The following is a 27,446-nucleotide window of genomic DNA, read 5'->3' as shown; positions in this document are numbered from 1 at the left end:
GTCTGTTTTGACTAGGAAATAGTTTTTTACACATGGTGCAACAAGAACCTTTGCATTATTTTCTCCCATGAATGAGGTTTCCTCGTTTCTCAACCCACTACGGCGCATGTTGTCCTACAAATGGATTATATGGTTATATAATAAGACAGCGAGGAATGGGATATTCATTTTAGCCCTGGTACAGGATTATCAAGCGCACGTAGAGATAGGTCGATAAATGACTGTAGTATAACACCACGGAGCTGATCTTTGACCGGGAAGAATGATATCAGTATCAGTAGTGTTGAGAAATCCAGAGAGGCTGTTTCTTACTACTGTTACTGTAAGAAGTTTGAAGTAAACGTCTGTAAAGCGCTGAATTAAAGTGTCAGTCACAATGTTTATCACTGCTGAGAACCTGGAGTATTTAATGACACAAATTCAATGACTTGAATGACATAATAAAATGAAAAATGACTAAAAATGTCCTATTTTCGTCTTGGTTGCTAATTGGTAGCTGACGGCTAGCCTGCTGTCTGGCTTTTTATTTATTTATTTTTTTTTTCAGTTAGACTGGGCTTCCAAATCTGTCTTGGCACAAGGGAGATGTGTTGGTTGACATGCAGTCGCATAACCCATCACTTCTTACCTACTGCTCTTGGCTAGGCTAGTAGTTAGCTGGTGTCCTCTTGTTGGTTGCTAGTTGGTAGCTAACTGCTAGCCTGCTGATCGTTTTTTCAGTTGGACCGTGCTTCTAAATGTGTTTTGTCTCAGATCTTGGCACAAATGATCGTAACATCTCCTCCTGTGTAATAATTAATGAAAGGTTCATAGAGTTCTGTTGTGATTGCTTCCCTCAATTTTAGACACAGGCAGAGACCTGTTGAAGTCAGCCAGCGCAGGACTGCGGTTGTGCCTTAAAGCAATGGTGCAAGAATTTGAATATAATTTAATCATTTTTTTTCTTGCCGAACAAGTTCGCACAATGCTGAGCAGGTAAATGTCAAGTGTTCTCAGTAAAGTGTTTTATTTGAGTTTTCTTTGGCGATATTCCCCAGTCTGGCACACGAGGGGAGCAGCCATAGCGACAGAAGTGGAGCAGGCCACATTGACTGGGAGGACGGTCAAGAAGCGAGAGTTATGACTGTAACGTGGGTTTAATGAATTGCCTTTCCCCAGCAGTCAGGGAGAAGGAAAAGGACTCAAGGAAGTGACAGTTTTCTGATGCTCCAGATAAAAAATTAACTTGGCATGCACTGGAGGAAATACAGGTCACGTAATCACTCTCAGTAATACGAGTATAACCCTCGCCTGTAGCTTTAACGCACAGATAAAGACGAGCTAAATAGCATGCCGTCCTGACTCAAAGTGAAAATAAATGTATTTACCAGTCTGGTGATTTTGACTTTTTAGGATAAACCAAGGAATTAACTTGTTATGTTTAAGTTTAATGTAGCAATCCCGTTTGCCCTAGCTAACAAAACGCTGTTATTTTAAAGTTAAATGGTTTCCGTTTTCACATCCTAGTGAATGGAATCCAAACAAGAAGGTGGCACTTAGACTTTTAATGGCGCGTGCGTTACATAATGAACTTCTTCACCCCTGTTGATGAAGTTAATGGATCCTAACGTGCTCAGCCGACACCCTTCTCTTCTTTATAAAACGCAGACAGGTGCTGTGCTGCTCCCTGGCACCTAACCTAAGCTCAGCCAGTCAGCCATGCCCGTCAATAGTGGTTTCACCCACATCAACACTGTTTTGTTTGGGCACCTCCCTTTTCCAACACTGTGGCGCTCAGAAAAAGAACATGCAGTACAGTGGTGTGACTCAGAGCTATTTTACCGAACGTGTTAATGCGCGTGAAAAACCCGCGTCACCATAAACAGACAAGTTGACTAGACAAAAACGTGAGCTCAATATTGAAAATTTAAATACGAATTTGCTGTTTTATTTGACTGATTACTTTTTTTTTTTTTTTTGATATAAATTAACCTGATGCTTCCAGAAATGGCTTTGTGTCCACTTTGCTGTGTGAAGGAGTTCTTGTTCATCTCTTGATGATCTGAGATGGGTGTGATTAAGTTGTCCAGAGAGGACACGCCACAGCCGAGCCAACTGGAAGCCAGTGAAAGACCGGCTCTGTCCTCTTGTAGGCGGGTGGTAGTTTGAGACATTAAGATGAGTTTAGACAAGCTGCAAAAGGATATGTCATGCCCTGCTTATTAATGAGTGGAAGCAGTGATGAAATGAAATCATGCCCAGATTGTGGTAACATTCACGTTGTTTGGAGGAACACTGGGGCCTCTTGTCACGCATGGCTTGAGGACATGAAGTGTTTGTCCAGGTGAACTGTGTTTGTGGGCTGTTTGTGGGACAGGGGTCTGATAAAACTGTACGTTTCATGAGGACGTGGTGGCGTGCTTTTAATTATGCAGCGGCAGAGAAAACTGAGTGTAGACTGTCAGCTGGAAAGAACATAATATTGGAACACTTAACAACATATAAAACGAATTTACATCGAATGGGGCATGAGAGCATTTTTAGTGCCTGAGCTACATCAAGAAGTTTCCACTCCTTTGAATCAATTAAAGGCTCTTTTCCCCGAAAGTAAAGGCACGAGTAAAGGCGTGAGGTGGTGAAAACATTTCCAGGAACAACCACACAATAAACCCTTATTAGCTTTTTCTCTCTTCATAATTTATTCTGCTGGTCTTGGTTTTGCTTTTCCTGGTTTAAAAAAATAAATAAATACATAACCTCCTGAGACCTTGCGTCCTCATTTGGCGACAGTAAGTGTCGGTTTAATGTCGCCACATGTAGGTTAATTGTAGGTTTTATTGCAGCTTATTCTGCTTCATTCAAACCTGTTGTCCTCATTAGTGGACACTTTAATCTGCCATCTAGTGGTGGAAAAAGGTTTAGTGCACTAGTCGGTAAGAACATGATACCAGAACAAATGAGGAACAAAACCCCATCAAAATCCATGGTTAAAACTTATTTATTTATACTTATTAACGATTCTAGCTTGATCGATGGCAATGAGCTACAACATCGCTAATTAGCAAGTACTCGTTTGAGGATGTTGGGACTTTATTACTCTTTGCTCAGTCATGTTCAGGTATTAAAAAAAAAAAACAGTTTTATATTTTGTCACACATCAGGTGACTTTATTATAATATAAATAATGAAATAATCTCAGTGTCCACAAATGAGGACATTGTTTGTTTTTTCAAAAACTACTACTTCCTGTTCAAAGATGATGTTTAGTTTGATTCCAAATACATTGGAGAAATTAGAAATGCATAGTGAATAAATGTTTGGGTCTCAGGAGGATAAAGTGGAGCGTGAAGTTTTGTTTAACCGTAGAGAACTGAACAGCCGTATTTTTCACCCTATTAATGCTCCTATAGGTGGTTCCTGCAACCAGACACAGAAAAAAAATTTGCATTGAAAAAGCTTCTATTTGGTTCACAAAATAAAAAAACAGTTTTCATTAAAACAAAACCAAAATGTAGATATGACATTATCACAGTTAAAAAGTGTATGCATATTTGTGGAAACATCAAACTGTGCTGGTAGTAATAATAATCTGCATCCTCCCCTGCAGGTGATTGACTCTCTGGGCGTCATGATCTACAAAGCCCTGGATTACGGCCTCAAAGAGAACGAGGAGCGCGAACTCAGCCCACCGCTGGAACGCCTGATCGACATGATGACCAACACGGAGGAAACCGAGGAGAGCGACCCCTGTCCCGACGAGGGCTACGAGGCCACGGAGGAGGAGGACGAGGGCGAGGAGGAAGAGGAGAAGAAGGAGGACCTAGTTGCTGCTGCCTCCGCTGGCGCAGTCAGCAGCATCCAGAGCTATCGAGACATCATCACGGTAGGTTGTCGGAGGAGCGGATGGCTGCTCGCTCTCCTTTCTTTAAAGAAGCTGGTTGATGATGGATACGCGGGTTGATGGCAGTTATTCAGACAAAGTGTCCATCTAAATAGAATATTTCACATGTGGGTGTAGCGCAATGTCAAGTCCTTGTGTGTAAACTAATGTATATTGCATCCTTTGAGAGTTATGTGTTTGCATTTGATTATAAATGAGAGTTTAGCTAGTACTCCCATAATATAACCCCAATAGCTGCACCCTGGTAAGCTACTGAATAGATTCCACCATAGATATTTTTCTTTTCTTTCCTGCTAGATAATGTAAAGCATCACTATGATAGCCATAGTAAATCTGCAGTAAATGTCTTGCCTTTTGTTAAAAACCTGCAGGCCGTACATACATTTTCCTTCTTCCCATGTCGACATCAGGTTTGTTAACATAGCAGCTCAGCCAGATTAGAGGTAGAGAGGAGCTTCCGTGTATGAGACTTTTAACTATAGCTGTGTAAACACACTGGCATTTAGGGAATAGGCTTAGAAACAGTCCCTGACTGCTCTCCGCTATATAATGAACTCGCCGTGGAACACAAATGTTTCGTCTGTTCGCTGCCAGTGCGCGCTCCACCGCGACCCCTAATTCCTTCAACAATCCTCCCTCTGCAATATGTTGTTGTGACACGGCAGGTTTACATAACCGCGCATTCTCGGCTGCCTTCTGTTCTGTCACGGAGGGAGGTGGGTCAGTGAAAGTGCAGCATGATGTAAAGTTGACAAAAGATGACAGGACTTGGTATTAAAGCAGCCCCCTTAGACAGAAATAGGTGTTTGAAACACTGAATAGTGAACTGAGGAATGAGCTGTCATCTTCTTGCCAGAGCTGTCAGTCCGGGCGTTAGATTATAGCCCCCTCATCGTCACGTTACTGTAATGAAGGCTCATCAAAAAGCCTTGATTTCAGGGGGGAAAAAAAGAGGCCATCAGTTTAACACATAATGCAAACGCGTCACATTTCTTAAGAGTTGATTGTTTTTGGTGAAAACAATGGAAACAGCCGATGAGGCGACATTTAAAGCGCGTACTTAAGTCACCTCATGTATGCCACCTGGAATTTTCCCATAGAGAGTGAAAACGAAGACCGCGTTTGCCATGTCAGACATTCCTGAGACCAAGCCCTGTAGATGAAGACGCAAATATGCAATTCTTCCGGTTCCCCTCATTGTTCCACAAGAGATAATTTGAAAGCACATCATTTGCTCTGGCAGGCACCTTTTATTATCATTACAATCACACTCAGAATAGCTCACAGGCCTCAGCTTCCAGTGGTAAACGGGCGACGCTAGGCATGCAACTGGACGGTCCGGTTTGCATTGTTGATGTTTTAGCCGCTCTAGTCCACGCGTTGCACCATTACTCTGACTGCTCTTTCTGTTTCCAGTGAAATATTGGACGGGTTACAGAGAAGGTTTGAATCCCATCCCAGCATGAGCTGCCATGAATTCCTTGTCCCCATGGCTTCCTGTCAAGTGCAACCAATAAACGATTTAATTCGAACCAATATTTTCACATAACGTCATTACAATCTTCCAAATCTAATGACATGCTCGCCGGCACGAGATATACTTTGTGTTCGACCAGACTAAGACGGGAATCATTAGGGCGTCTGAGTGTGGTCATGTGAGCGCGTAGTGAGTAGTAGAGCAATATTGTCAATGATTTCACCAGATGGACACGACAGCCTCTAGTCTCTTTACAGTCCAACATGGCCACCAGTGTCAAAAATAGATAGAAATGGAGTTTTTCTAATTTTACTTTTTACTTTACGGAAATGGTTTCTATCCATATGGATTTGTTGGAAAGTTCTTCTTTCAAAAGTAGTTAAATAATTGGCCCCAAAAGACTCTTACCTTAATTATACACTGTAAGAAATCGATAATAGACCAGTCACCTAAGATGCTAGTGTGTGCACTTTATATGGGCCATGTTTAATTAATGATTATGCACATTTATATAACCCATTCCTAACCTCTTCTTTCCCTCTCCAGATATGTTCGTCCCACCTGCCCAGCCCGTCAGACGCCCCCAACCACTACCAGGCGGTGTGTCGGGCTCTCTACGCCGAAGCCAGGGAACTGCGCACCTTCCTAGAGAAGATCAAGAGCGCGAAGGAGGTGAGAAAAGTTTGGCGTCTGACATTGACTGTACACGCGTGTATCTAAAAATGAAGCCGGTAGTCTTGAATAATGACTAATTTTGGACTCCCTTTTGAGAATTGGTGCAGTTATTTTACCCGTGAATCATAACAAAAAATCACAAACTGGTAAAAATGCGGAAAAGCATGCACACAGAGGAGATGAGGGAAAGCACCAAAGTTTCTTATCAGTGAGGTTTACCGCTCTGCTTTAGCGTACTGGTATACTAGAAAAAGGATCTGTTAGGGCAGCAGACTTTCTGTTGCAGAGAAAGGAAAATACCAGAATGCAGCCCAGAAACGGCCCAATAATGACAAAACAGACCACAAAGTGGCAATGGGAGGGAAGGATTGAGACTGTGTGGGTGCCCCTGTTTGACCCGCCTGTTTGGCAGGCCAGGAGCTCAGCTACTTGGCATGATTTAATCCTGCATGGACGTGATCTGGCATCATGACTGTCGTGTCTGCGCAGTAGCTAAGTGGAAGATTTCTGTCTTTAAGCGGAGGGATTGGAGCTGGAGAAAATGTGCTTGGGTTTGCAGCCTTTAATTTGGACCATAAATTACAATGAAAATAGTGTAAAATGTCATAGGCGGGCTGAGCCGGTGGCAGAAGCATACCACCCGGGTGCATCACGGAGGAAAATATCTTGCAATAGCAAATTCTTGTGCTCTTACTAATGTGCTGTTGTTTGCAGCGATTGGAGTGAGGTTTAAGAGTACAGTGTGTACACAGTATGTGTGGCTTCTGCAGCAGACATCGTCCATGCAAACAATCTTACGTAATACACGGTTATAGAATCAAGTTTAACCTCATTAGAGCAATTCAAGGAGCTTACAGGAAGGAATGGGGCGACTAGAATATAGGGGACTCCCTGTAACGCTAAATGTCACTGGATAATTGCTAATAAGTAACCACGCAGCGCGTATGCTTACAAATTGAAAGGGTAGTCATTGAGTTTTTCCTTTTGGTTCCTTTTACTTTTGGAGTTTTTCACTTGGAATCCCCTGACTTTTCTACCAATATAGAAACCAAAAATAGCTGACAGAGAGAGAGATGTTAGATAAAAATTTTCAGCGGTAACGCATTAGGAAGAGAAGAGAAAGGTTAGATAGGAAGATGCTTAGCGGGAAGGAATGTGTTTCATGTGAACGTGTGACTGAATAGATAGATGATAAATGGCCACCGGAGACCCCTAAAGGCTCTTTTACTTTGATCTGAATCTCTGGTGTTGAGTTACATCCGGTCATGTTTTATTCAACTTTTGATGAACTTTTACTGAACTTGGAGCAAAGAGCAAATTAAATGGATGCTGTAGCTTACAGGCATGTTTAAAACGCACCCAGCAGAGTGGCAATTAACAGTTTCTGGCAGCTGACTATTGAAAAGGGGTTGAGTAGATCAACGAGGAAGGAGGCCTGTCGTTCAAATTATTCACCCAGAAATTTTAGTAACTAGCTTTCAGACACAGTAATCACAGACATTAGCTGATTATTGATGTATTTATTTTTCCTCTGGTTTACTGTCAATACGGGATGAGACGGACATCGACACGGACACCATCTATTGATTAATTAACAAGCCTGCAACAACGATACAGGCACTTTGCCAGTGACCTCGAGTTAATTTTAGCTGGTAGTTTTGTTATGGATCCCCATTAGTCCTCACCATGGTGGAGGCTATTCTTCCTGGGGTCCAAACACTGATACTGTACGCGACAGTCAGATCTAAACATAATATGGTACAAATTAAAATACAAAGCAATATTACAAATTCTGTTCCTTCAACAAATTTCATTAGGATTAGACTAAGAATAAGAATTTAGCCAGCGAGCAAAACATTACTACTTCACAGATAATGGCCTCTTTTAACTTTGTTCTTTTCAGTCTCAGTTGTACGTGTTGGTTCCAGTGTGCCACTGCCCCATACATCAGTTCTCTGAAGAGTCTCGGTTCTCGGTAGAGTGAAATGAACATTAAAGGCCACGACTATCATTTGTAACGACAAATAACAACTTATAACAAATTATAAGGTTTTCACGCATGATGAATGTTAAACAGAAAAGTCACCAAACTATAAGTCAGTCTTTGGTCTAATGTCAGCGCTCCATGCGTCCCCTCTACACTTCTCCACCCAGAGAGCGAGTCATGCCGCCATTTTCTGCGTGATTTGGAGTTTCGAAAAGTCTTGTTTTGAGGCACTAGACCATATTGTAGGGCAATAGTCGAGACAGGATAGTACCAAAGATTGCAATACCAGTTTAACTGCTAAGCCTGACGGTAAACGTGCTGCCCTCCTTATCATGAAAAATAGCTCTATTCATCTTAGATGGACTTATTGATATGTGTTGACCTAGAAAGTGTTTCATTAGTAGCCACACCCACTACTGTGTCACCTGCATAGATTTTCATGGAAGCTCTATTAAGTGCATGGGGTAACTCGTTAACATAAATTGATTACTGCAACGGGCCCAGACAACTCCCCTGGGGGACACCACATTGCATGGTCGCCATGTCTGAAATTGAACTGTTAAATTGCACACATTGTTGCATAATGCACAATTAACTTTTCATTAACTTAATAGCACTGATGTCAAAATGATATGCTAATAGCTTATTTATTAATAATAGGTCCAGGAGCACAGCACCAACCATTTACTTCCCATCAATGTCTTTTAGCCAGTTTTCAGTCAGTGATGTTAATGCTGTTCTTTAGGAATAGCCAGGCCTATATGCATGTTGGCGCTTGTTGTTGATGTTATTTACTTCAAGGTAACATTTAATCTACCTACAAATAATGTAGAATACAAGTAGAATACTCAGACCTAATATCTGGACCAACAAAGGACATTTTTTTCTGGTAGCGGAGTAAGCTTTGCAATCTTCCGCATCTGTGGAAAAACACCATTTTCAAAACATAAATTAAAGATCTGACATATACATATAACACATACAATGAACTTGGCGAAGTGCAGCCGAGCACTTTCTCCTCATCTGATGTTTTTCTTTTCTCGTTTTTTGTCTAGAACCTTCGCAAGATGGAAGGTGAGACGCGGGAGGAATCCAATCAAGACCTCGATGAGCTGCAAAATGCAGACTGGGTAAGAAGACTGTCCTCGTAATGCGCCAGGAACCGCCAGATTAAACTCGTGCCCGTGTGTTGCTGTGATCATTTTCTTTGTGATGTAAAAGCATGGTTACCAATATCTCTTTCTTTGCCACCAGGCACGGTTCTGGGTGCAGGTGATGCGGGATCTGCGACACGGTGTGAAGTTGAAGAAGGTTCAGGAGCGTCAGTACAACCCACTACCGATTGAATACCAGCTCACACCTTATGAAATGCTGATGGACGACATCCGCTCCAAGCGCTACAAGCTGCGAAAAGTCATGGTGAGTCAATCACCTGAGTTCCAACTAAGTTTCTAGATTGAGATTGTGTTGCGCCATACTTCCTGCTTACAGTCATACCTTTTATTCTCTGGAAAATGGAGCCCTCAGGTCACTGGTGTGTTGTGAAATTATTTCTTGAAATCATGTGTGTCTACACTGTATTCACCACGTGTTTCTCTATTCCAGGTGAATGGTAACATACCTCCAAGGTTAAAGAAGAGTGCACATGAGATCATCCTTGATTTCATCAGGTCACGACCTCCTCTCAACCCGGTGAGTGGACAGAGACCCTTCTTCTGTTTGCGTTTGCACCCCCTGTAGGAACCCTGAAGTGGCCTAATACTAGACTGACAACTGGTATTGCAGCCTTAGTTCTGCCCGACAATAATGCCTCATATAAGCCAGATAAAGCCAGGCACTTCGATGTTGTTCAGTGTTTAATTCCATTTTGTAAGAGCTGTTGTTTTGATTGTTGGCGCCACTTTCATTCATGTGCATCTACGTCAGTCAAGGTGCCTCATGTGGGGAAAGTACCTCCACTGAAATCTGAGTTAAAGTGAGTTTGAAGAACTATGAGATGAAAAACAATGGTTAGACCTGTCTATGGGGGCCATACGCAGTCACTGACATCATTGTTTGGGTGTCACATGTTCCACACAGTACTGTAACTGACTGGGTGTTAATGAGGAACACTTGCAGCACTTCATAGCTATGAACTCGATGAATAACCAATCAGTTAAAAAAATATTTTGGAGTTGAAGTGTGAGGCAAGGGGAAGAAAAAGGAAGAAAATCTCACTCCGGTTGCCATGGCGACCCAGTTCTCACCCCCTGTGGTTGTCATGACAGGTCGCGGCCCGTAAACTCAAACCTCACCCTCCGCGTCCCCGGAGTCTCCACGAGCGCCTGCTGGAAGACATCAAAGCTGAGAGGAAGCTCAGGCCGGTCTCACCAGACATGATCCGCAGAAACCGCCTGGGTGAGGGAGGACACACACACACACACACACACATAAAAAAAATCAACTGAAGGACATCGTCTCTCTGGCCCAGCGTGGCTGTGAACTTACTGCATGGCTGCTCTTTATGACCTTAACCCATCCACTCCAGACATAAACCATTAACTGCATCCATCATGGTTACTCTAACAACCCTCCTGTGTTTACTCATTCACTTAATCAGAAGTGTCAGAGTGTTTAAATAAGGATCACTTAGACCGTAGGCCGGGGCCTTCAGTACCAGAGACTGAGACATGTCTTTGACGTTGTTGTGTAAATAAACCTGCTTTTTGAAGCAATCAGTCTACATGAGGTTCATAATCCTTCTTGGCATGCAGCGAGCATGATCGGCCAATCGGACATAACGTCTGAAAGCTTTAACCAGATAAGCATTTTGTCTGTCTATGTCATGCAGTGTTTTAAGCTGCTCTCACAAGACTCTTTTTGTTAGCCGCTTCAGAAAGCTAAGCGGTTGTTGCATAATCATACATATACATACGGATTGTAGAGTCCTGTTAGAACGGTCTGTTTGTTAACAACTCATTGACTCCATCGTCCATTTTTTTAACTTTTTCTTTTTCTCCTATTTGCCTCCATTCATTTTTTCCCCCTCAAACGCGGCCATTTCTGTCAGTCATGCGACCTCTTAGCATGTCGTACAGTTTTGACTCGTCAGGTAAAGTCCATCCCGTTGTTCTGCCTCGTGTGTCATCCCAGGCTATTCTTAGGGCTAGCTCCCGCTTGAAACACACACACACACAACTTGTTTTGCCGTCATCGTGTTGTATCAGTCCCTGTGACGCGCTGCCGTCACTCAGCGGGCTGGTGTGACCTGGTACACCTCCTGTACCTGAGGGAGAGGCGGGGTCAGCACAGTGCAACTTAAATCTCAGGTTTTCTGTACATTTGGCATGTTTCAGAGGGGGAAAACGAAAATACGAAATCGGAGAAGCGCTAATTGTTGAAGTGACATGAGTGGAGAGCACACCTGACGTGAGCTGCCGCTCACAGTTTCTGTCTGCGGTTGCGGCTGAGCCTGTGCCAGTAATGTGAGATTATGAGTCGTCGCTGCAGCCAGTCAGACCTGCTGGTCAACGTAATCCTCTCTCATGTGACAAATTACATAACGCCGGCCTAGCTCAGACAAATATCCGAGCGGCAGATGATGGCTCGAACGTAGCTTCGCCGCTAACGGGATGATCCCAGCGGATGTATGAGAACGACACGTTGCACTGTGGCTGCACTCGTCGTCTCCCTCTGTGTCTTTCCCCTTCTTCACGTAGTCCCTCTGTGCTTTCCAGCTTATTTGTGCTTGAATGTGGAGCACTGTTACAGAAGCACCCCGTTAATTCACACCTGGCTGACAGATGCTTGTTTGCTGCAAAGTCCTCCCTGTGGTATAAGTCTGGTGTTGGGAAGGAAAATATAAGAACTCGTGCTCTCTGACTGAATTCCTTAACTCGTCTGCAGGTGCGGGGAAAAGCATCAGCACCCCTCAGGACCTGTTCCGCAGTACAGGTAACGCACTTCTCACTTCTCAGCGTCTGTAACCAAATAAGCACCGCTCCGCTCATTGGTACGTGGTTGAGGTTTATCCTCTCCGATGCCACCTCTGTAGTCGGGACTTACACAGGATTACACAGCTATTAAGATCCAGTTCAGTATGTCAGATGCTACAGTACGTCTTCACCTGTTTCCTGACCGGTGCACCTGTGACCCACAGACACTCCCGACTCTCACAGGAAGTTGACGGTCAGCACCCAGTCTCTAGCCAGCGGCACCGCGGGACCCAGCCAAGGTGGAGCGCCGCCGCTCAGCCAGAGGAAGAGGCTGCTCCGAGCGCCCACGCTGGCCGAGCTGGACAGCTCTGAATCTGACGTAAGACGCCCGGCTCTCATTCATTGTGTAACACGATGCGACGGCTTCTTTTACAGGAATGAAATGCATTTAATCAAGTTTATGCAAACCGAGATATGAAAATGACACTCTGCACATAAATGATTAACACAGAAATACATTTAAAGACACAAACATAATGTTCCTTGGGGAGATTTTTACCCTGCGATCTCTAAACCGTCACCATGACCCGAGATGTGTTATTTTGTGGCTCACAGGAGGAGCCCACGCGGAGTAGCTCCAGCGTCTCCACGTCTTTGATTGAGGACACGTCTCCCGAGTCTGTCGTGGGGAAAAAGGGTACGAACTTACATTAAACACGTGAGGATGAATCGTTTTCCTTTCTCACGCACTCTTCTTATATGTTCTTCTTTCTTTTTTTTTTCCCTCCACAGCTCCTCCACAGTTCCTTCCCATCTCCGCCCCCCCTCAGCCAGACAAGCGCCAGTCTCCACAGAGGAGGCACTCTATCGAGAAGGAAGCCCCGACGAGCGTCCGGCCTTTCGTGGGACTATGCAGGCAGAGCTCCAAGTCTTTGGTAGGTCGACTTTAGGAACCGTTAACGTCTGTCAATGCCTGCGACTCTGGTTGAGCAGTGGTTGATCTTTAACGTTGATCTGCTGCATTCAAAAACAATGAATTTCGAAAAAACACTGTTGACTGCAAAGGTTTCATATCACAGCTAGTAGGATTTCCACTGAGTCACATGTCAAGTCAAACTAAAGTCCCCAATATAGGAATATAAATGATTTACAGTCTTTGAAATGATGACATTTTGACAGCGTTTCGTAAATCGTCCAATTCTAATTATAATTAACGTAGACTGTCACATAATCTGAGTGCATGGAGCCTGTCGCCGTGGCCACCAGCAACACTGGATATATCTGTTGAGCTTCCTCCCGTCCTGTGACTGCTCATTTGTTTGCAGTGAAGTCACTGGCTTTCTGAGCAGCTCTGTGCTAGTCGTATGATTCCAGTGAGGTTCGTTGGATGTAATTGAAACCACAGGACAGCCGCTGTATGAAGAGGAGTTAGATGGAATTGGGTTATTCTCACCACTAGTTTATTTATTTATTTATTTGTTTATTTTTTTTTTAAATGCCAGACCCCTGGCGCCGAACCAGGAGTCTTATTTTCAGCCAGGTGGATGTCGTCAGGTCAGAAGAAAACCATTAGCTTAGCTTTCCGTTTTATTTTTACACTAAACTTTTATCCTGCATAACGAACCGCTAACACATGTATTAGTTTAAAATAAGTAACGCCACTGTTTCTACATTACTTTTGATTTTCCAGGCTGAAGCTCTCTCTCGCTTTGTATTTGACACGAGAACAAGCTTCACATTTTTTTCCTGTTATGTAAAAATTAGGAGATGGGCTTCTTTAGTTGATATAAAACACTCCGGTCTTTGTCAAAGTTGCCCTCAGTTTATCCGATTATATTTCATTAACATGTTTACTCTGGTTAGCCGTCCTGTTCCAGAGACTTACTCGCAGTCATTTCCTTTTTGTTTTTTTGTTTTGTAATGCTGCAGCTGACGTCCAATCCCAGCGCCAAGGTAACATGGTCCATGTCTTATACATCGCCGTCCATTCTCCATGTGTTTTATAGATTTTAATTTAAGTAGTAGTCGGGCTTTAAGGGATGGAAGTTAAGGGACACGTAGATCGCTCAGAGGTCTGCCGTCTCAGTGAACTCTCTTCCTTTTGGCACGGATGCTATCAGATGATTTTTTCAATCACTGGACTCTCATTTATGAACGGCATGAAATCAAATAGTATGCTACATATTAAATAAAAGATAATTAATGTTTTGAGATCATTCAGGGTCGGAGGGCCCTCAGTAAAGAGGTTTGACTCTAAACGTTAACCTAGATTTGCTGACATAGTTTATAAGTTATGAACTGAAAATGTCCTGTAATGGCTTCACAGAGCTCCTGTTTTCACTTTTTTCCTGAGCGCACGGCATGTTATTAGCTGCTTGCAATATAAGCTCCTGTTTCTGTCCCCTCTGCTGGTCAGGTGGAAGCCGCCAGTGGCACTAAGGGCACGGTATGTCACCGCATATCGTCGAAATTGCATTACACACAGCGGCGTGTGGGGCAACCATCCAGAATACAGCATAATCCAATAGTCTTGTTTCAGATGAATGGGACCTTGTGCCGTGCCTGTTGGTTTGAATGTGTTTGCGGTGTGCTGAAAATAGCTCGGGGATGGTTAAGAAATCTGCAAACATTAGCAGCCGAGGCTAAATGAGTAAACAAGTTCCCTGAGTCATTTTCACTCCGGCGCTGCGAATCTCCAGGTGTGACCTCGGCTTGCGACATGATGGGGAACCACTGGCGCATGCCAAACATGAATTTATGGGGTGGTTACCGGTTCATCAGATGATGGAGATGAATGGACCAAATAGTAAAATGTATATGAAAGAGTTGTGGTTCACCAGCATGGCAGGAGGGGTTACGTCACCTGGAATTTGTGTTGCCATTGTCACCCTCTCTTAGACGACTTCCACCCTCATCATCTCATGGTGTGGTTTGGTGTTTTGGTGCAATGGGTGCTTTCATCACACAATTCAAAACATGGTGCTGTCTGTTCACACGGTGCTCATCTCACTGGAAGCGTAAACCGTCATTTGTTGCCCGTTCCTGGATTATTTGTGAGTTTTCTCGTCTGCATGCGTTTGCATGTTTCTCTGACGCGACGCGCGTGTTCCTCCAGGAGGAGTTCTGTTACCCGGTGGAGTGTCTGACGCTGACGGTGGATGAGGTGATGCACATCAGACAGGTGCTCGTCAAGGCCGAGCTGGAGAAGTTTCAGCAGTACAAAGAGGTCTACAACGCTCTCAAGAAAGGAAAGGTTAGAGGCTGCGCCCTGAGCTTTGATTTCAGCCGGAGATGATCATTTGTCACCCCCCGTTCCTTTAAGCGCATCAGTTCTCACGTTGCTTTTCTTCCCCTCTCCAGCTTTGCTTTTCGTGTCGGACCAAAAAGTTCTCACTATTTACCTGGGCCTACACCTGCCAGTTCTGCAAAAGGTAAATGGAATCACTATTACAAGAACACAGAGTAGTAAAACTATAAGGTTGCCAGTTTAATTAAAAATAATAATAATAATAATAAAGATTAATTGTGGTATCACTTGGCAATGCTGGAAGTGAGAAAGATTTTGTCATCAGGCTGTCATCAGGTTGCATTATGGGTAATACAGGCGTCAAGATTTGAAAATTAGGAATGAAAAAGAGCGTCTCTTTGGTTCAGTTCTTTAACTGTAAAGGAACTGTTCAGTAATATTGATCTGTTTTCATCTTCTCCAGGCCCGTGTGCTCCCAGTGTTCGAAAAAGGTAGGCGGCCGTCGACTTGATTTAACCCACTTGATAATCTCAACCCCTGTTAGCCATCGAGCAGTTTTCATTATTTTTGTGTCCTAAATCACAGATGCGGCTGCCGTCTAAGCCCTACTCCACTTTGCCCATCTACTCTCTGGGCCCCAGCGCCATGGCTAAAGACGAGGCGGGCGCTTCTTCCGCTGCAGCCGAGGCCGACAAGAATCCGTTTGGGCCTGCACACACCCGACACAGCCTGCGCAGGAGTTTCAAGTGGGTTCGGGTTCGCGTTGACGTGTTGAATTTGGCGCCGCCGCCTTCCTTCATCGAGATAAATGTTCACAATTTCTCTCCGTTCAGGTTTTCCAAGCAAAGCAGCGGGGGCGGTGGCGGCAGCGGAGGCAGCAAAGATGGACACTCACAGGACGAGCCGGAGCTGCCCAAAGAGCTGACTGAGGACTGGGTCACCATGGAGGTCTGTGTAGACTGTAAAAAGTTCATCACGGAGATCATCTCGTCCAGCAAGCGCAGCCTGTGCGTGGCCACCAAGCGAGCCCGGCTCAATCGCAAAACCCAGTCCTTCTACATGTCATCGTCCAGCTCGGTCAACTTCAGGCCCTCGGAGCGCACCATCAATGAGCTGTAGAACTTCAGTCATTCAGTAGTAATAACAATAATAATAATAATAATAATAATAAAAAAATCCCCTTAATATATCACAGACTGATTCACTGCAATGTAAATATGAATGGAAAATGAACAAAAAAAAAGAAAAAGTAACCACAAATCCCTTTTTGACGTTAGTAAAGGTTTTTTACACCTTAACCCCGCTCAGGAAAAGATGCCATCGTTGGTCAGGACGGTGCAGTAGCTGCCACGCATAACAAAGGACGGCCATGTTTTCTGTAAGTGGCAGTCACGCGTTCAGGGTATGTCGGGAAAAAAACGAGCCGCTGATGGCACCTTTGAACCAGGTGAGGATGTACTTTCATCACAGAAGTGGTACGGAAAGCCAAGAGTTCAAGTTATATCATGTAAATAGTTCCCGATTGTTCAGTTTAGCTATCACTACGTTTTCCAGTTCCTGTTTACTTCTAGCACTCAGGAAGAACAACAGATTGTCTTTTTTGACAGAAATGCACTGTAGATCCTTGTCAGGTCTGTCGGGGTAGATCTTTAACAGTCCCCTGCCCCTTCTCTTACTCTTCCAGCAACAAATATGCCAAATGTTACATCCGTCATTTTTGTTTAAGCTAGATTCAACGCGTATACACCGTTATCTCATGTTGCTGAGACGACACGTTGAGGGGGGGGCGGGGTTATTTTTCTGGGTGGGTTTTAGTTTAAATGTATATTCGATTCTGTGCCTGGTGCCAAAATGTAATTTCTCTGAATGCCTTTGTAGTTGTAGATCTGTTGTACATATGTGCGATAAAGTAAATGGGCGGGCCGGGGATTTCGGGGCCATCTGGGGTTTGGTTTCTTGGCCTTTCACGCTCCATACTGGGCTATAGAAGCGCAGACATGTAGGCTTTGTGAATGTGTACATGCTGTATATCTTTATTGTTCCAAAATGAAATTTAATATAAGAACACAGAACCAAGTCGGAGTATAATTTTACCGTGTTTTAAGATTTCTGCCTCTAGAGTTTCTTTATTTGAAATCGTTCATTTATTAATATTATCATCATGTTTCTGTTGATGTTATATTAAGATTTTATTTCCGTTGTGTAGTTTAGAAACTCCTTCCCCCCTCTAAATCACATATAGCACTTTTATCTGACCTGTTTATGTTGGGTTTTTGTCTTAATTCATTATAATTACTACATTTTTTTTCAGTGCCATTTCCCGGGGTTCCTCATGAATGAAGATGTGCGTGAATGACTGCTGGTTGTTTCCCCACAAAGGAATGATGAATAAAAACAGACACCAGAGTTGAATGTAGGCATTTAAAGTGTATCGCTGTCATTGAAACATGCTTTATGAACACTTTATCTCACACACACACACACACACACACACACACACACATACATGTTCATAGGGTGTTTTGTGACAGTTGTTACCAAATAAACACAAAGACTAACCAGCCTGGTAAACAACGATGCCATGTTCCAACAAAATACTCCAATCAGACCTGTTTTATTTCCAACCTCTGTCAGGAATGTGTGCATGCTGTATTGTGATCTGTTTGTTTTTATCATGGAAATTATAATAAAATCATCATGATTCTTATGCTTGACTCGTACTTTTTTTTTTAAGCCTGTTAAATTTAATTTCCCAAATGTGCAGCACTTATGTGTAAAATCGTACTAGACAGCAGGGGGCGACAGAGAAAATAAAATTCTTGCTTGCAACAATCTGCACACTTGGGGGGACATCGTGTGGTGGACGGTCTTTACTGCAGCTATTTCGCTTTGATTCTTTGAGGATTTTTGCATTTAGCTATGCTGATAGAATAATGTAAGTGAGTTAATTTAATGGGCTGCACCCACTTTATCGTGACTTTGACCTTATTACTGCCCATGTAAAACATATCCACACAGATGATAAAATCTCTTGGTATTTCTGCTCCACCATCGACTGTGTTGGTTGTTAATCCTTCTCTCCATCACATTAACACATGAGGTGCAGCTGCAGGTCAGGGAAACCCCTCGGTCAGTATTTGAAACTGTTCCAAAACGGGAGTGCATGACCGTGTGTTGATGTTTCTTTCAAACTAAGAAATAAACTTTCATAGGTTTAGATTTTCATAGAATATATTTAAAATGGGGATGATGTGTGATTTAGGGCAATAGTTTAAAGGTCTATAATGTTATTATATAATATATGTACATAGATCAGGCATTACATTATGACCACTGACAGGAAAAGTGAATAGACCATGTTGACAATACATGAAATGTTTGGACCTGGCATTAATGTGGATTAGACATGTAACACTCATCCCATTGCAATGACACTTCTTGATGGCAGCAGGATGCAAAACAAATGACACAAAAGTGAAAAAAAAAACAAAAAACATCACAATGTGTTGACCTGGTATTTGTGGGATGCACTGAAAGACGTCTGAACCACAGAGGCCCCTCCTCTCAACCCATAGGGCCCCCACTAATAACATCCTGTTACCAGGACACCCTCAGAAGGCCTATGTCTGTTCTCTGATGAGTCAGAACTATTTTGGAGGCACAAGGGACACGATATTAGGCAGGTGGTCTGGTCATAATGTTATGCCTGATTAGTGTATATCTTCACCTTTAGGCCGTAGCAAACGTTCATATTTAATCGAGTTCTCCATTTGGTAGTTGGCCTGCTTAAAAAAAAGGGGGTGGGGTTTCATTGTGGTTGCAGCATGCATGCTGCTCATGCATGTGCATATAGTTCACCTAACCACAATCGCCTCCTGTGTGTATGCGCACACACAGAATAGGCAATGAAATGCTATCCACGATGGGTTAGTAACAGGCACTGAAAATAACTTGCCGGGCCACAGTCTCCCCGAAGGGTGACCCTCACACGCCGGTCTCTATGGAAAGGCAGCAAGCAAACACACGGTCAGTCAACAGCTCGAACAAGCCGTGTGTTTAGCAGCGGCCCAATAAACACTTTCACTGGGCGCTGCTCTTAAACGCTGCTTTCGGGTGACAAATTATTGCGAGGAGCTCGTTTTTCAAGGGTTTAAAATTGAGTTTAGACCCTCGGCTGGGTCACTTTCTGCACAGTACGCATGTGTCTCGGTTATTGGATGTGCGCAGATACGCGGACAGAGGCTTAAGTGTGAGGCATTTAGAGGGACCAGGGTAACAAGGAGCCATTTAGCCAAGTGACAGCCTGCGCTTGCTAATGTGGAATGTGATAAAATCCCCTGTTGGTTTCTGCTCCTGGGCGAGTTTCAGCGTTTCCACGCTAATGGAGAGGGATTAGAACATAAGAGTGACATCTGATCTCAGATCTCTTCCTCTTAAGGTCTACTTACTGTGGCAGCGGCCTGTATACCACACAAACAGTGAGCGTCCCAAGGGGCCCGCTGGTAACTGGATATTTAACCTACATGCGGGGCTGCTCATACCAGACGTTCTGCATGACAAGAATGTGACCCGAAGAGGTTGCGGCTTGTCAATCACACTGTATTAAAATCCTACAAACTCCCACAAAATGAAATACAGTGCAACAGTTTACTGGGGATTCGTCAGGTGTACATGGTGAAGAAATAAGTCAGCACGTCAACAGTGTTTGATGGTGTAGCCCGGCTTTGCAGACAATTGTTGCATCAAGTTCCAGTAGAGACACCATTCACACAGTTAGGTTATGACAGCGTCCCTTTCCAAGTCACACAGAGAAATCAGTATCCAAAATACAAGACATTGTAAAATAAGAAAAAATAAATGAAAATATATATGTATATATAAATAAATAAAGAGAAAGTCTCTCATTGTGCAAGTAAGGGCAGCACATCATGCAGTCTTAAATAGATCAAGACAAGTATGCATACCTCAAATCATCCAATAGCGTCGTAATAAGGTTGCCATGGTAGTTGTTACTAGGGCCAGGGCCTGGAGCACGACAGTGAGTGTATGACGAGCTGAAGAACTCTACACAGCTGTAGTGATTAAAAGCTTTGTGCAGATGCTCCACATGTGAGTGGACGTGTTTGTGACTAACCACCTGCAGGTCAGCCTCACACGCTGCAGAAGATCTCATCATTTCTACTCTACAGCAGGTCACGAGTCTCCTCTAGGGCAGCGTTGTCCTCACGTCAACATGCAATAGCTGCCTGTGAAGATATTCTCTTAATCTAGCAAAAATGTACAGTGAAATTAAATGTAAACTACCATTGAACAGCTTCTCGGTTTACAGTGCTTTGACCAATCCAAAAAAATAAATTAAAAAAAAATTGTTTTATTCTATTTTCAATAGGTTTTAAATTAAACATCTAATAAAATGATACAAACATGTTTTCGCGTTTGCAGGAATAATTCACAGTCATGATGAATCAACCCCCTAAAACTGGAATAAACGTTGGCCCGGATCATTTCATGTGAGTAAAGCTGTTCCGCTTTGCAACATTTCACCGACACGATAGAAGCTGAAGCTGTTTTAACTTTGCCGCGGGGGCCTGTTCACCTTCTGTCACAAACTGTTGTCATCAACAAGTGCACTCTGATCGCAGACTTTACGTACAGTCTGTAACTGTGATAAACACATGTGGGTCAAGGAGGAATGTATTAATTATTATCTATAAAGTGCAAAATATTAACTTGAAAATTTCCTTTTCAGTTTGACAACCCAATAAAGGGCTGATAGAGTTAAATCCCGGCCAGACGCGTCTTTCCCCATGTGTTTAATTGTTACTGTAAAAATTAACTGGAGCTGCCAAGCAGAGTGATATGCCAGGTATAAATGTCTGGGAAATTAAAGCATTAACACTTTTAGTTAACCTCGAAACGAGCGCAGCCATCTGCGGAGAGAGCTTTTTGGATTACGTGTGAGTCTGAGCAGCTGTTTGTTGTGTGACTGTGACTGTGCCTCTCGTCATCTCAGTCCGGTGCCGCTCCAGGTGCCTCAGAAATGACACCTCTGCGCGCCAGTTGAGCGCTTCTTTGATTCGCATGAATGCCAACCTGGCCTAACATGCCGCTAAGCTGCAACAGAGATGGAGCTGCGTGAAGGAATGCAGCAGTCTGAGATGGTGCAGTTAGTTAGAGGCCAGTAAATCATGTCACGGGGGAGGTGAGGAACACACAGCCACGCTTGCCCAGAGTGGCTGAGTTGATGGTGGGTCACGGTGGGTTGGGTCTGTTCGTAACACAGACCAAAGGCAGAGAGCCGTGGTCGAACAGCTTGTACGGGAGAGAGCCTTTGGAGGTCCAGACGTCTGTCTTTGGGTCGTAACACTCGAAGCAATCCGAGTCCTCAATGACGTCATGGCCGTTGAGGATGCGTCCGCCGGTGACATAGAGCTTGTTGTTGATCACCGTGGCGCTGTGATGCATCCTTCGCTCCTTCAGGTTCTCGCACTTGACGAATTTGTTGGCTTTGGTGTCGTAGGCAATCATTCGCCTGGTGTACCCTGTGAATTAGATTTCGATAAAATTAACTTTAGGTCACATCCTGACTGCCGATAAAACCAATAAAAAACAAGACCAAAGCCAAATATAGCTCACACTTCCCTTACTGACACTGAACCCTTTGGTGAGGTCATATTGTTGCAATGGTAAACCGCACATACGCTGTCGCTGGAAATAATCACCAGAGCTTCAAATGTGTACTAAGAAGTAGTTTGATTTCTTTGAACTGGCGCTGTGTAAGGTATCATCCACGATAGATGCTGGTCTGCACACCACCAGTTTGGAGAATAAAGGGCAATGGAAGCCAAGCAAAGCCAATCAGAAAAGAAAATCTTCAATCTTCACTACGTTAGTTCAGATACAAATGAATGTGTTAAACCTCTAATATCACACGTTGGTTAGACCAGAAGCTCCCACGTTTTCTGAGGTAAAATGATTGCTTTTATCACTGCAGTGTAGTGACTTAGAAGAAACCAACATAAGGTATAAGAGGTAGAGCTTCGCTTAAACCAATATATGTTTCTGGTGGCTTAAATATACCTTCCTGCAGCAGTTCATTGCATGGCTGCTGTGGTGGTACTCAAGGGGAGGCATGCTAACTACCAGCTACTACTGTAAGTAATACGCTGACTATATATAAGCGCCCCCGCTTAAAAGAAATCCAACTGTCCCTTTACAGCTGAAAATAGTCCAACAAATGAAGAATTTGTTCATTAGGAAGAAAACTGCCTTAAGGACACTTCCGCTGCAAAGGTACTTCATGTGAAACAATGTAACGTCTGTAGTTTGTTGGCTACGTTTGCCTTTATGTTCCTCAGGCGTCTCTTGACTTGCTGAGACAATGAATTAAGGTCACATCAGACATTTCTCCCCATGAAAAAGCAAGCTCACCTCCTACGATATAGATCCTGTCCTCTATCACAGCAGCAGGAGCACAGACGTTTTTCACTGTTCTTGTCTCTAGTCTGGACCACAAGTTGCGTGAGATGTGATACACCTGTTTCTCAACACAAAAAACAACAGTCAGCCATGTTTTCTGAAACATCTGTAGCCAAATGTTAGAATATTTCAATTATTAGTTTTCTGTCTGTAACAAATGACCCGCTATTTAATAGCTGAAGGCTTCTGTACCTGGATCAACCTGACTGGGTTCTGCATTGCATCTTCTCCTCCAAAAACATAGATCCTCTGGTCACTGGCTGCAACAGCTGGATGAAGCACTGCTGTGGGCATCGGTGCCATGGCCTCCCATTGATTGAACATACTGTTGTACCTCTCGACAGTCTGAGAGATTTTCTTGTCGACTCCGATGCCTCCTAACACAAAGATAAAGTGCAAATAGGACACGCTTTGGTGAGCGTACCGTGGCTCCAACATGGGCTCCGCGGTCCTCCACTGGTTCGTTTTAAGGGAGAGTGTGTAAACTGTGGCGCTGACGGAGCTGTCGCCTGATGCCATGCACAGGCTGAGTCCACCGACTACATAGAGGATGCTGTGGATGCACACATACGCAGCTTTGTAGAGGCGCAGAGGGAGCTTGGCCAACCACTGCCATCGATGAGTCCTTTCATCATACAGCAAAGCTTCTCTAGAAGTCTGTTCGTTGTTTTTACGTCCTCCGACTACCACCAGAGTCTCTCTGCAGGTGTACCGCCTCGGCGTGGTCCAAAGTGGCTTCAGCTCACGGCTACACTTGGTGCTGACTGTAAGCATAAGGCGGCGGACTGACTCGATAATCTCAGTGCAGAGGGTGGAGGACTGCACCAGCGGGTCGTTGGCAATGAACTGGAAGAGGTAAGTTGGATGGATGTAGCGCAGACGGACTTTCTTGAAGAGGTCGTGTATCGCCCCGCGTCTTGAGAAAGGGTCGTGGTGGATCCACGCCAGGAGGGTCTCAAACACTTGCTCCTCCTCAGCGCAAAGTCGGTCATCTTCCAGGTAACACATGAGCTCCGGGAGAGACAGCTCGCAGAAGTCCTCTGTCGCGGCCACATCAGAGAAACACCTCACGGCCATCTCCTTCGCCCTCTCCTTCAGGCTCTCACAGTGAAGAATCTCAGAGAGCCGGATCATGCTCAGGCAGTTCTCCGGACTCAGCTGGTCCTGGAGGAACATGGAGCAGGCCTCAAAGAGACCTCCATAGTGAAGCATGGACGCGGCCTGCATGAGCGGCAGCACGATCTCCATGGTGATGGAGATGCAGCCTGTGTAAACGTAGTCCACGATGCCGCTGAGCACATTTGAAGAAATTCCCTTCAGATTCACACGGGCCTGGCTGCTCTCCAGAAAGTTGCTGCAGAACATGGCGCGGAAGTACGGGCTGCTGGACACCAGGACGTTCCTGTGGCAGGGGATCTCCTGGTGTTCGGTGCAGAGCAGGACGTCTGTCAGGATGCGCTCCTGCCGGAGGGTGTTGAGCTGAATGAGTAGGTGTGAGGGAAGCTCAGAGTCCTTGAAAGAGAAGACTTCTTGTGGTCGAGCAGCCATTCTACAGGAGGAGGGATGTAGAAATTAATTTATGATCATAGTTCTTCAATATTTCTGTTTTCCTGAGACAACAGGTAACTAATTATCCAAGGCTATTGATGACATGATTATACTACAAATAACTAACCAGAAATTAAATTTGATGCCTTTTAAAAAATAATTGTACAATTACGTCTATGACTCTTTTGGACCTGGCATTCATTGGATCTTAGACATGTACCACCCACCTAGACCGGACCAGACACCTCCACCCCATAGCAATGACATGCAGCAAAACAACGCAGAAAACATCACAACAGCCCCAACAGCATCTCTAGATCCCAAACTGACACCCCCCAAGGACACCCTCAGAAGGCCCATGTCCATTCCCTGATGAGTCACAACTGTTTCCGAGACACCAAGGAGACCTACGCAATATTAGGAAGGTGGTCATAATGTTATTCCTGATCGGTGCATGTACATTTCTAAGGAAACTTATCTTCACAGCGGCATTTGTTTTTCTGTAATTTGACTTGTTGAACTGGTTTATAGAAAAGTATTTTGTTTCTCACATCCACTCTCCTGCCGGGGCAGCTGTCCTTAATCTGAATTACTGACTCACAGATTTCTATTTTAAACCCGTCTGAATTATCTTCATGCATCCATCCACCATTAGGACTCATCTCCGTTATAAAGCTGCCTGTCAATGCTAACATTAACAGGACCGTATCAACAGACCATCTGTGTTCCATCACTCTGAATTTCTTTCTCTGGACATGTCCCTCCCTCCCCTCTCCATCTCTGTTGCTATTTTCTGTGTGTGTTATGATTTCCCTCTATCGTGTTGCTCCTCCGTCTCAGCCTCTTCATGGCTCAAGTGTTTGTGATGATCCCGCTGTTTGAAGAGCATGAATTTCATTGGGCTATTAGCAACATTAAGTCTTCTAATCATCCCCGCGTCAGCTACTGATTCTCTCCCACTTATGGGGCCCCGGCCCAGCTGATATATTTAGACCGCTAATCATTATTGTATATTATTAAATGCCATTGGCTCTGAGTGACATTTCACAACTGGCAGCTTTATCTTGGACCTGAAACAAGACCTGCTGGCAGCAAGTCGAAATGACTCTTAATAAATTACATAACAAATTAATAACTAAGTCATTATATAATATAAAAAGCACTGGTATGCTTTCTGGTTATAGTCATCAGCAATGTTTTTTGTTTATTTAAGTGAACAAGCTGAATTGTTTTGAAATACAAAAAATGTTTAAGTCACAGATTATAATTTATTTCAGGCTCAAGAGTTTGTATCCAGATGTCAAAATTAAAGTGGATATCGCTCTAAACAGTAACAAATCAGAATAGTATTAGCCTCTTTTAAACTTGAGTTCATAATCAATAAAAAAAAAGAGGAAACGGCTGCAGATAGCTGACGAATAGTGCTGACGGACAACAGAAACTCTCGCAACTCACCTCCTGCCCTCAGAGAATCAATAACCTCCAACGTGTCTCGTCCGAACCAACAAACCAGCCACAAATGACGTCCAGTTAAAACATTATATGGAGAGAAAACGGGCAGAGTAGCCGGAGAAGGAGCATGACACAGAGAAATGACGAGACTCTCCAGTTAGGCGCTGTGGAGATTGCCATGAGGCCACTGTGTACATTCCTGCTGCTAAGAATAGTATCCTGGGCCACTGTGACTCCAACCAGGCCTCTCATGTGACACAGAGCCGTTTGGTACCCAGTTTCCAGCTTAACAGCTCTGCCAGGGTCCAGTGTTTACAACGGCCTCTTGAGGGAGACTCGTCACAGGGTCCTGACTCAGCCTCACTCCCACCCAGGCTGGTGTTTAATTTAACTGTCCCTGAGCTCCTAAACCCCCGTCCACCTTCCTCTGCTGTTTACGTCCGCCTCCTCCTTTTTTACCTCATGTGTGCGACCCGGGATGTAGGTAGGTAAATATAGAGCAGAGCTGATGGGACGGCTTGATCAGGAGAAACAGCTGTAAGAACCGAGTTCAGTTTTCATGAAGGTGCGGTGGTGCCCGCATGTGCACAACTGGAGATGATCACTGACAGTGAACTTGAAACAACGTGTGTAGCATCTAACATATTATAGACTCCACAGCTGCATATCTGTCCATAGGAAATCTAATAACTGTGTAACTCTGGACAGTTTGCTAATAATATTTCTTTCATTAGAAAGAACTGGTCCACAAGGAACCCCAAAAATCTCCTTCAAACCAAATCAGTTTTGCTCAGGATGATTCAGCAAACATGGTTCCTGGTAGTAACCGTGTTACTGTTTTTACTGGCAGCTCAAAACTAATTCCAGTAAATACAATCTTATAAAATGTTTGTTTCGATCACTTAATAAAACCATTTTTTTAATAGGTTAACTTTATGTAGATATTTCGTGCCAACTTTTATATTTTATTCATTTTTTTGTCAAATACATAATTCATTCGCCTCTCGAGGCCTCTAAAAGTTATTTTGAACAAGACATCTGCTTATGTCACGGTGAAGCGTGACGCTTCAGTGATATAAGGGGTCATAAAGGTTGGCTGACATAGATATAGAGGCATGCAGATATGTAGATGAGAGATAAAAATGAATCGGCACAGAAACCTTGTAACATTTAAAGTTTCCAAGTGTTTGAAATATAACTTTGTTTTCTGTGGCCTTTCCTTTTCCCTACAGTTATCTTTAAGTTGCTGTATTCCTGCAGGCCCTTTGTGCATTCCTTACAGCTCAGCGGGATGAATTATTGTCGTGTTTGTTTAGCGACACATGACAAGGAACTGGAGTTACATGTAAGCAGATTGAATGACATAGCTGCAGGAAAGTGAGCTGTCAGTGAGTCAGACTTTGTGACACGAGAACACACGCAGCTTTGACGGTTTGCGCCGATATCAGTTACTTAGTGACAGCTTCATGCTTCTAAATCAGGGTGTGTGCTACAGGCTATTTAAAAAGAGAAATTGTCTTTTGAGGTACAGTCATTTTCCCGGCTCAAAATTCTTTGCACAATGCATTATTTTATTTCTATCTCTGAATAATAACAGTTCTTACGTCAACATAGAGCAAATGTGTGCAGTGGTTTTTATTTTTTGGATCAATTACATTTGCTTTAACCATTTGACATTATGTCTGCTTTACCGATGACTGTTTCTGCAGAAATCTTGCAGGACACACAAACAGATCAACCAAAAACCGTTCAAGAATATTCTGCACTATAGAACATATATTTCTTTC

The 27,446-nt window shown here is 43.7% G+C and overlaps 2 protein-coding genes across 4 annotated transcripts in view; one reads left to right on the top strand and one right to left on the bottom strand.

Moving 5' to 3' along the window:
* spire1a (spire-type actin nucleation factor 1a) overlaps positions 1–17,887 on the top strand; it is a 28,166-nt gene extending 10,279 nt beyond the window's left edge. Inside the window, exons 3-19 of one of the 3 annotated variants that reach the window (XM_047605470.1) lie at positions 3,587–3,862; positions 5,904–6,029; positions 9,075–9,149; positions 9,274–9,438; positions 9,625–9,711; positions 10,287–10,416; positions 11,905–11,952; positions 12,158–12,312; positions 12,549–12,630; positions 12,726–12,868; positions 13,863–13,886; positions 14,350–14,379; positions 15,049–15,186; positions 15,294–15,364; positions 15,644–15,671; positions 15,766–15,926; positions 16,014–17,887. In XM_047605470.1, the coding sequence (XP_047461426.1) occupies positions 3,587–3,862; positions 5,904–6,029; positions 9,075–9,149; positions 9,274–9,438; positions 9,625–9,711; positions 10,287–10,416; positions 11,905–11,952; positions 12,158–12,312; positions 12,549–12,630; positions 12,726–12,868; positions 13,863–13,886; positions 14,350–14,379; positions 15,049–15,186; positions 15,294–15,364; positions 15,644–15,671; positions 15,766–15,926; positions 16,014–16,299 (2,025 nt within the window). In that variant the 3' untranslated portion in view covers positions 16,300–17,887. The remainder of the gene's footprint in view (positions 1–3,586; positions 3,863–5,903; positions 6,030–9,074; positions 9,150–9,273; positions 9,439–9,624; positions 9,712–10,286; positions 10,417–11,904; positions 11,953–12,157; positions 12,313–12,548; positions 12,631–12,725; positions 12,869–13,862; positions 13,887–14,349; positions 14,380–15,048; positions 15,187–15,293; positions 15,365–15,643; positions 15,672–15,765; positions 15,927–16,013) is intronic. The other 2 variants (XM_047605471.1, XM_047605472.1) reach the window with 2 other exon arrangements.
* A 2,296-nt stretch (positions 17,888–20,183) lies between these two features.
* Positions 20,184–26,010, bottom strand: klhl38a (kelch-like family member 38a). The gene is made up of 4 exons (XM_047604629.1): positions 25,663–26,010; positions 22,852–24,208; positions 22,612–22,717; positions 20,184–21,722 (listed from the first exon to the last, which is right to left on the bottom strand). The coding sequence occupies exons 2-4, from the start codon at positions 24,205–24,207 to the stop codon at positions 21,433–21,435; spliced, it is 1,752 nt and encodes a 583-aa protein (XP_047460585.1). The 5' UTR covers position 24,208; positions 25,663–26,010; the 3' UTR covers positions 20,184–21,432.
* Between the last annotated feature and the right edge of the window lie 1,436 nt (positions 26,011–27,446).

The sequence above is a fragment of the Mugil cephalus genome, chromosome 14 (genome assembly GCF_022458985.1).
Source record: "Mugil cephalus isolate CIBA_MC_2020 chromosome 14, CIBA_Mcephalus_1.1, whole genome shotgun sequence".
Classification (NCBI taxonomy): domain Eukaryota; kingdom Metazoa; phylum Chordata; class Actinopteri; order Mugiliformes; family Mugilidae; genus Mugil; species Mugil cephalus.
Note: the sequence above shows the minus strand (reverse complement) of the source record. Positions and strands in the feature narration are given on the sequence as shown.

What these genes read in the sequence shown, in the direction of transcription:
- klhl38a (XM_047604629.1), bottom strand. Translation starts at nt 24,207, where the DNA reads ATGGCTGCTCGACCACAAGAAGTCTTCTCTTTCAAGGACTCTGAGCTT. An exon ending in ACCCAGTCAGGTTGATCCAG is followed by an intron (nt 22,718 to 22,851) that starts GTACAGAAGCCT and finishes GTTGAGAAACAG; the next exon opens with GTGTATCACATCTCACGCAA. An exon ending in CAGGATCTATATCGTAGGAG is followed by an intron (nt 21,723 to 22,611) that starts GTGAGCTTGCTT and finishes TCTAATTCACAG; the next exon opens with GGTACACCAGGCGAATGATT.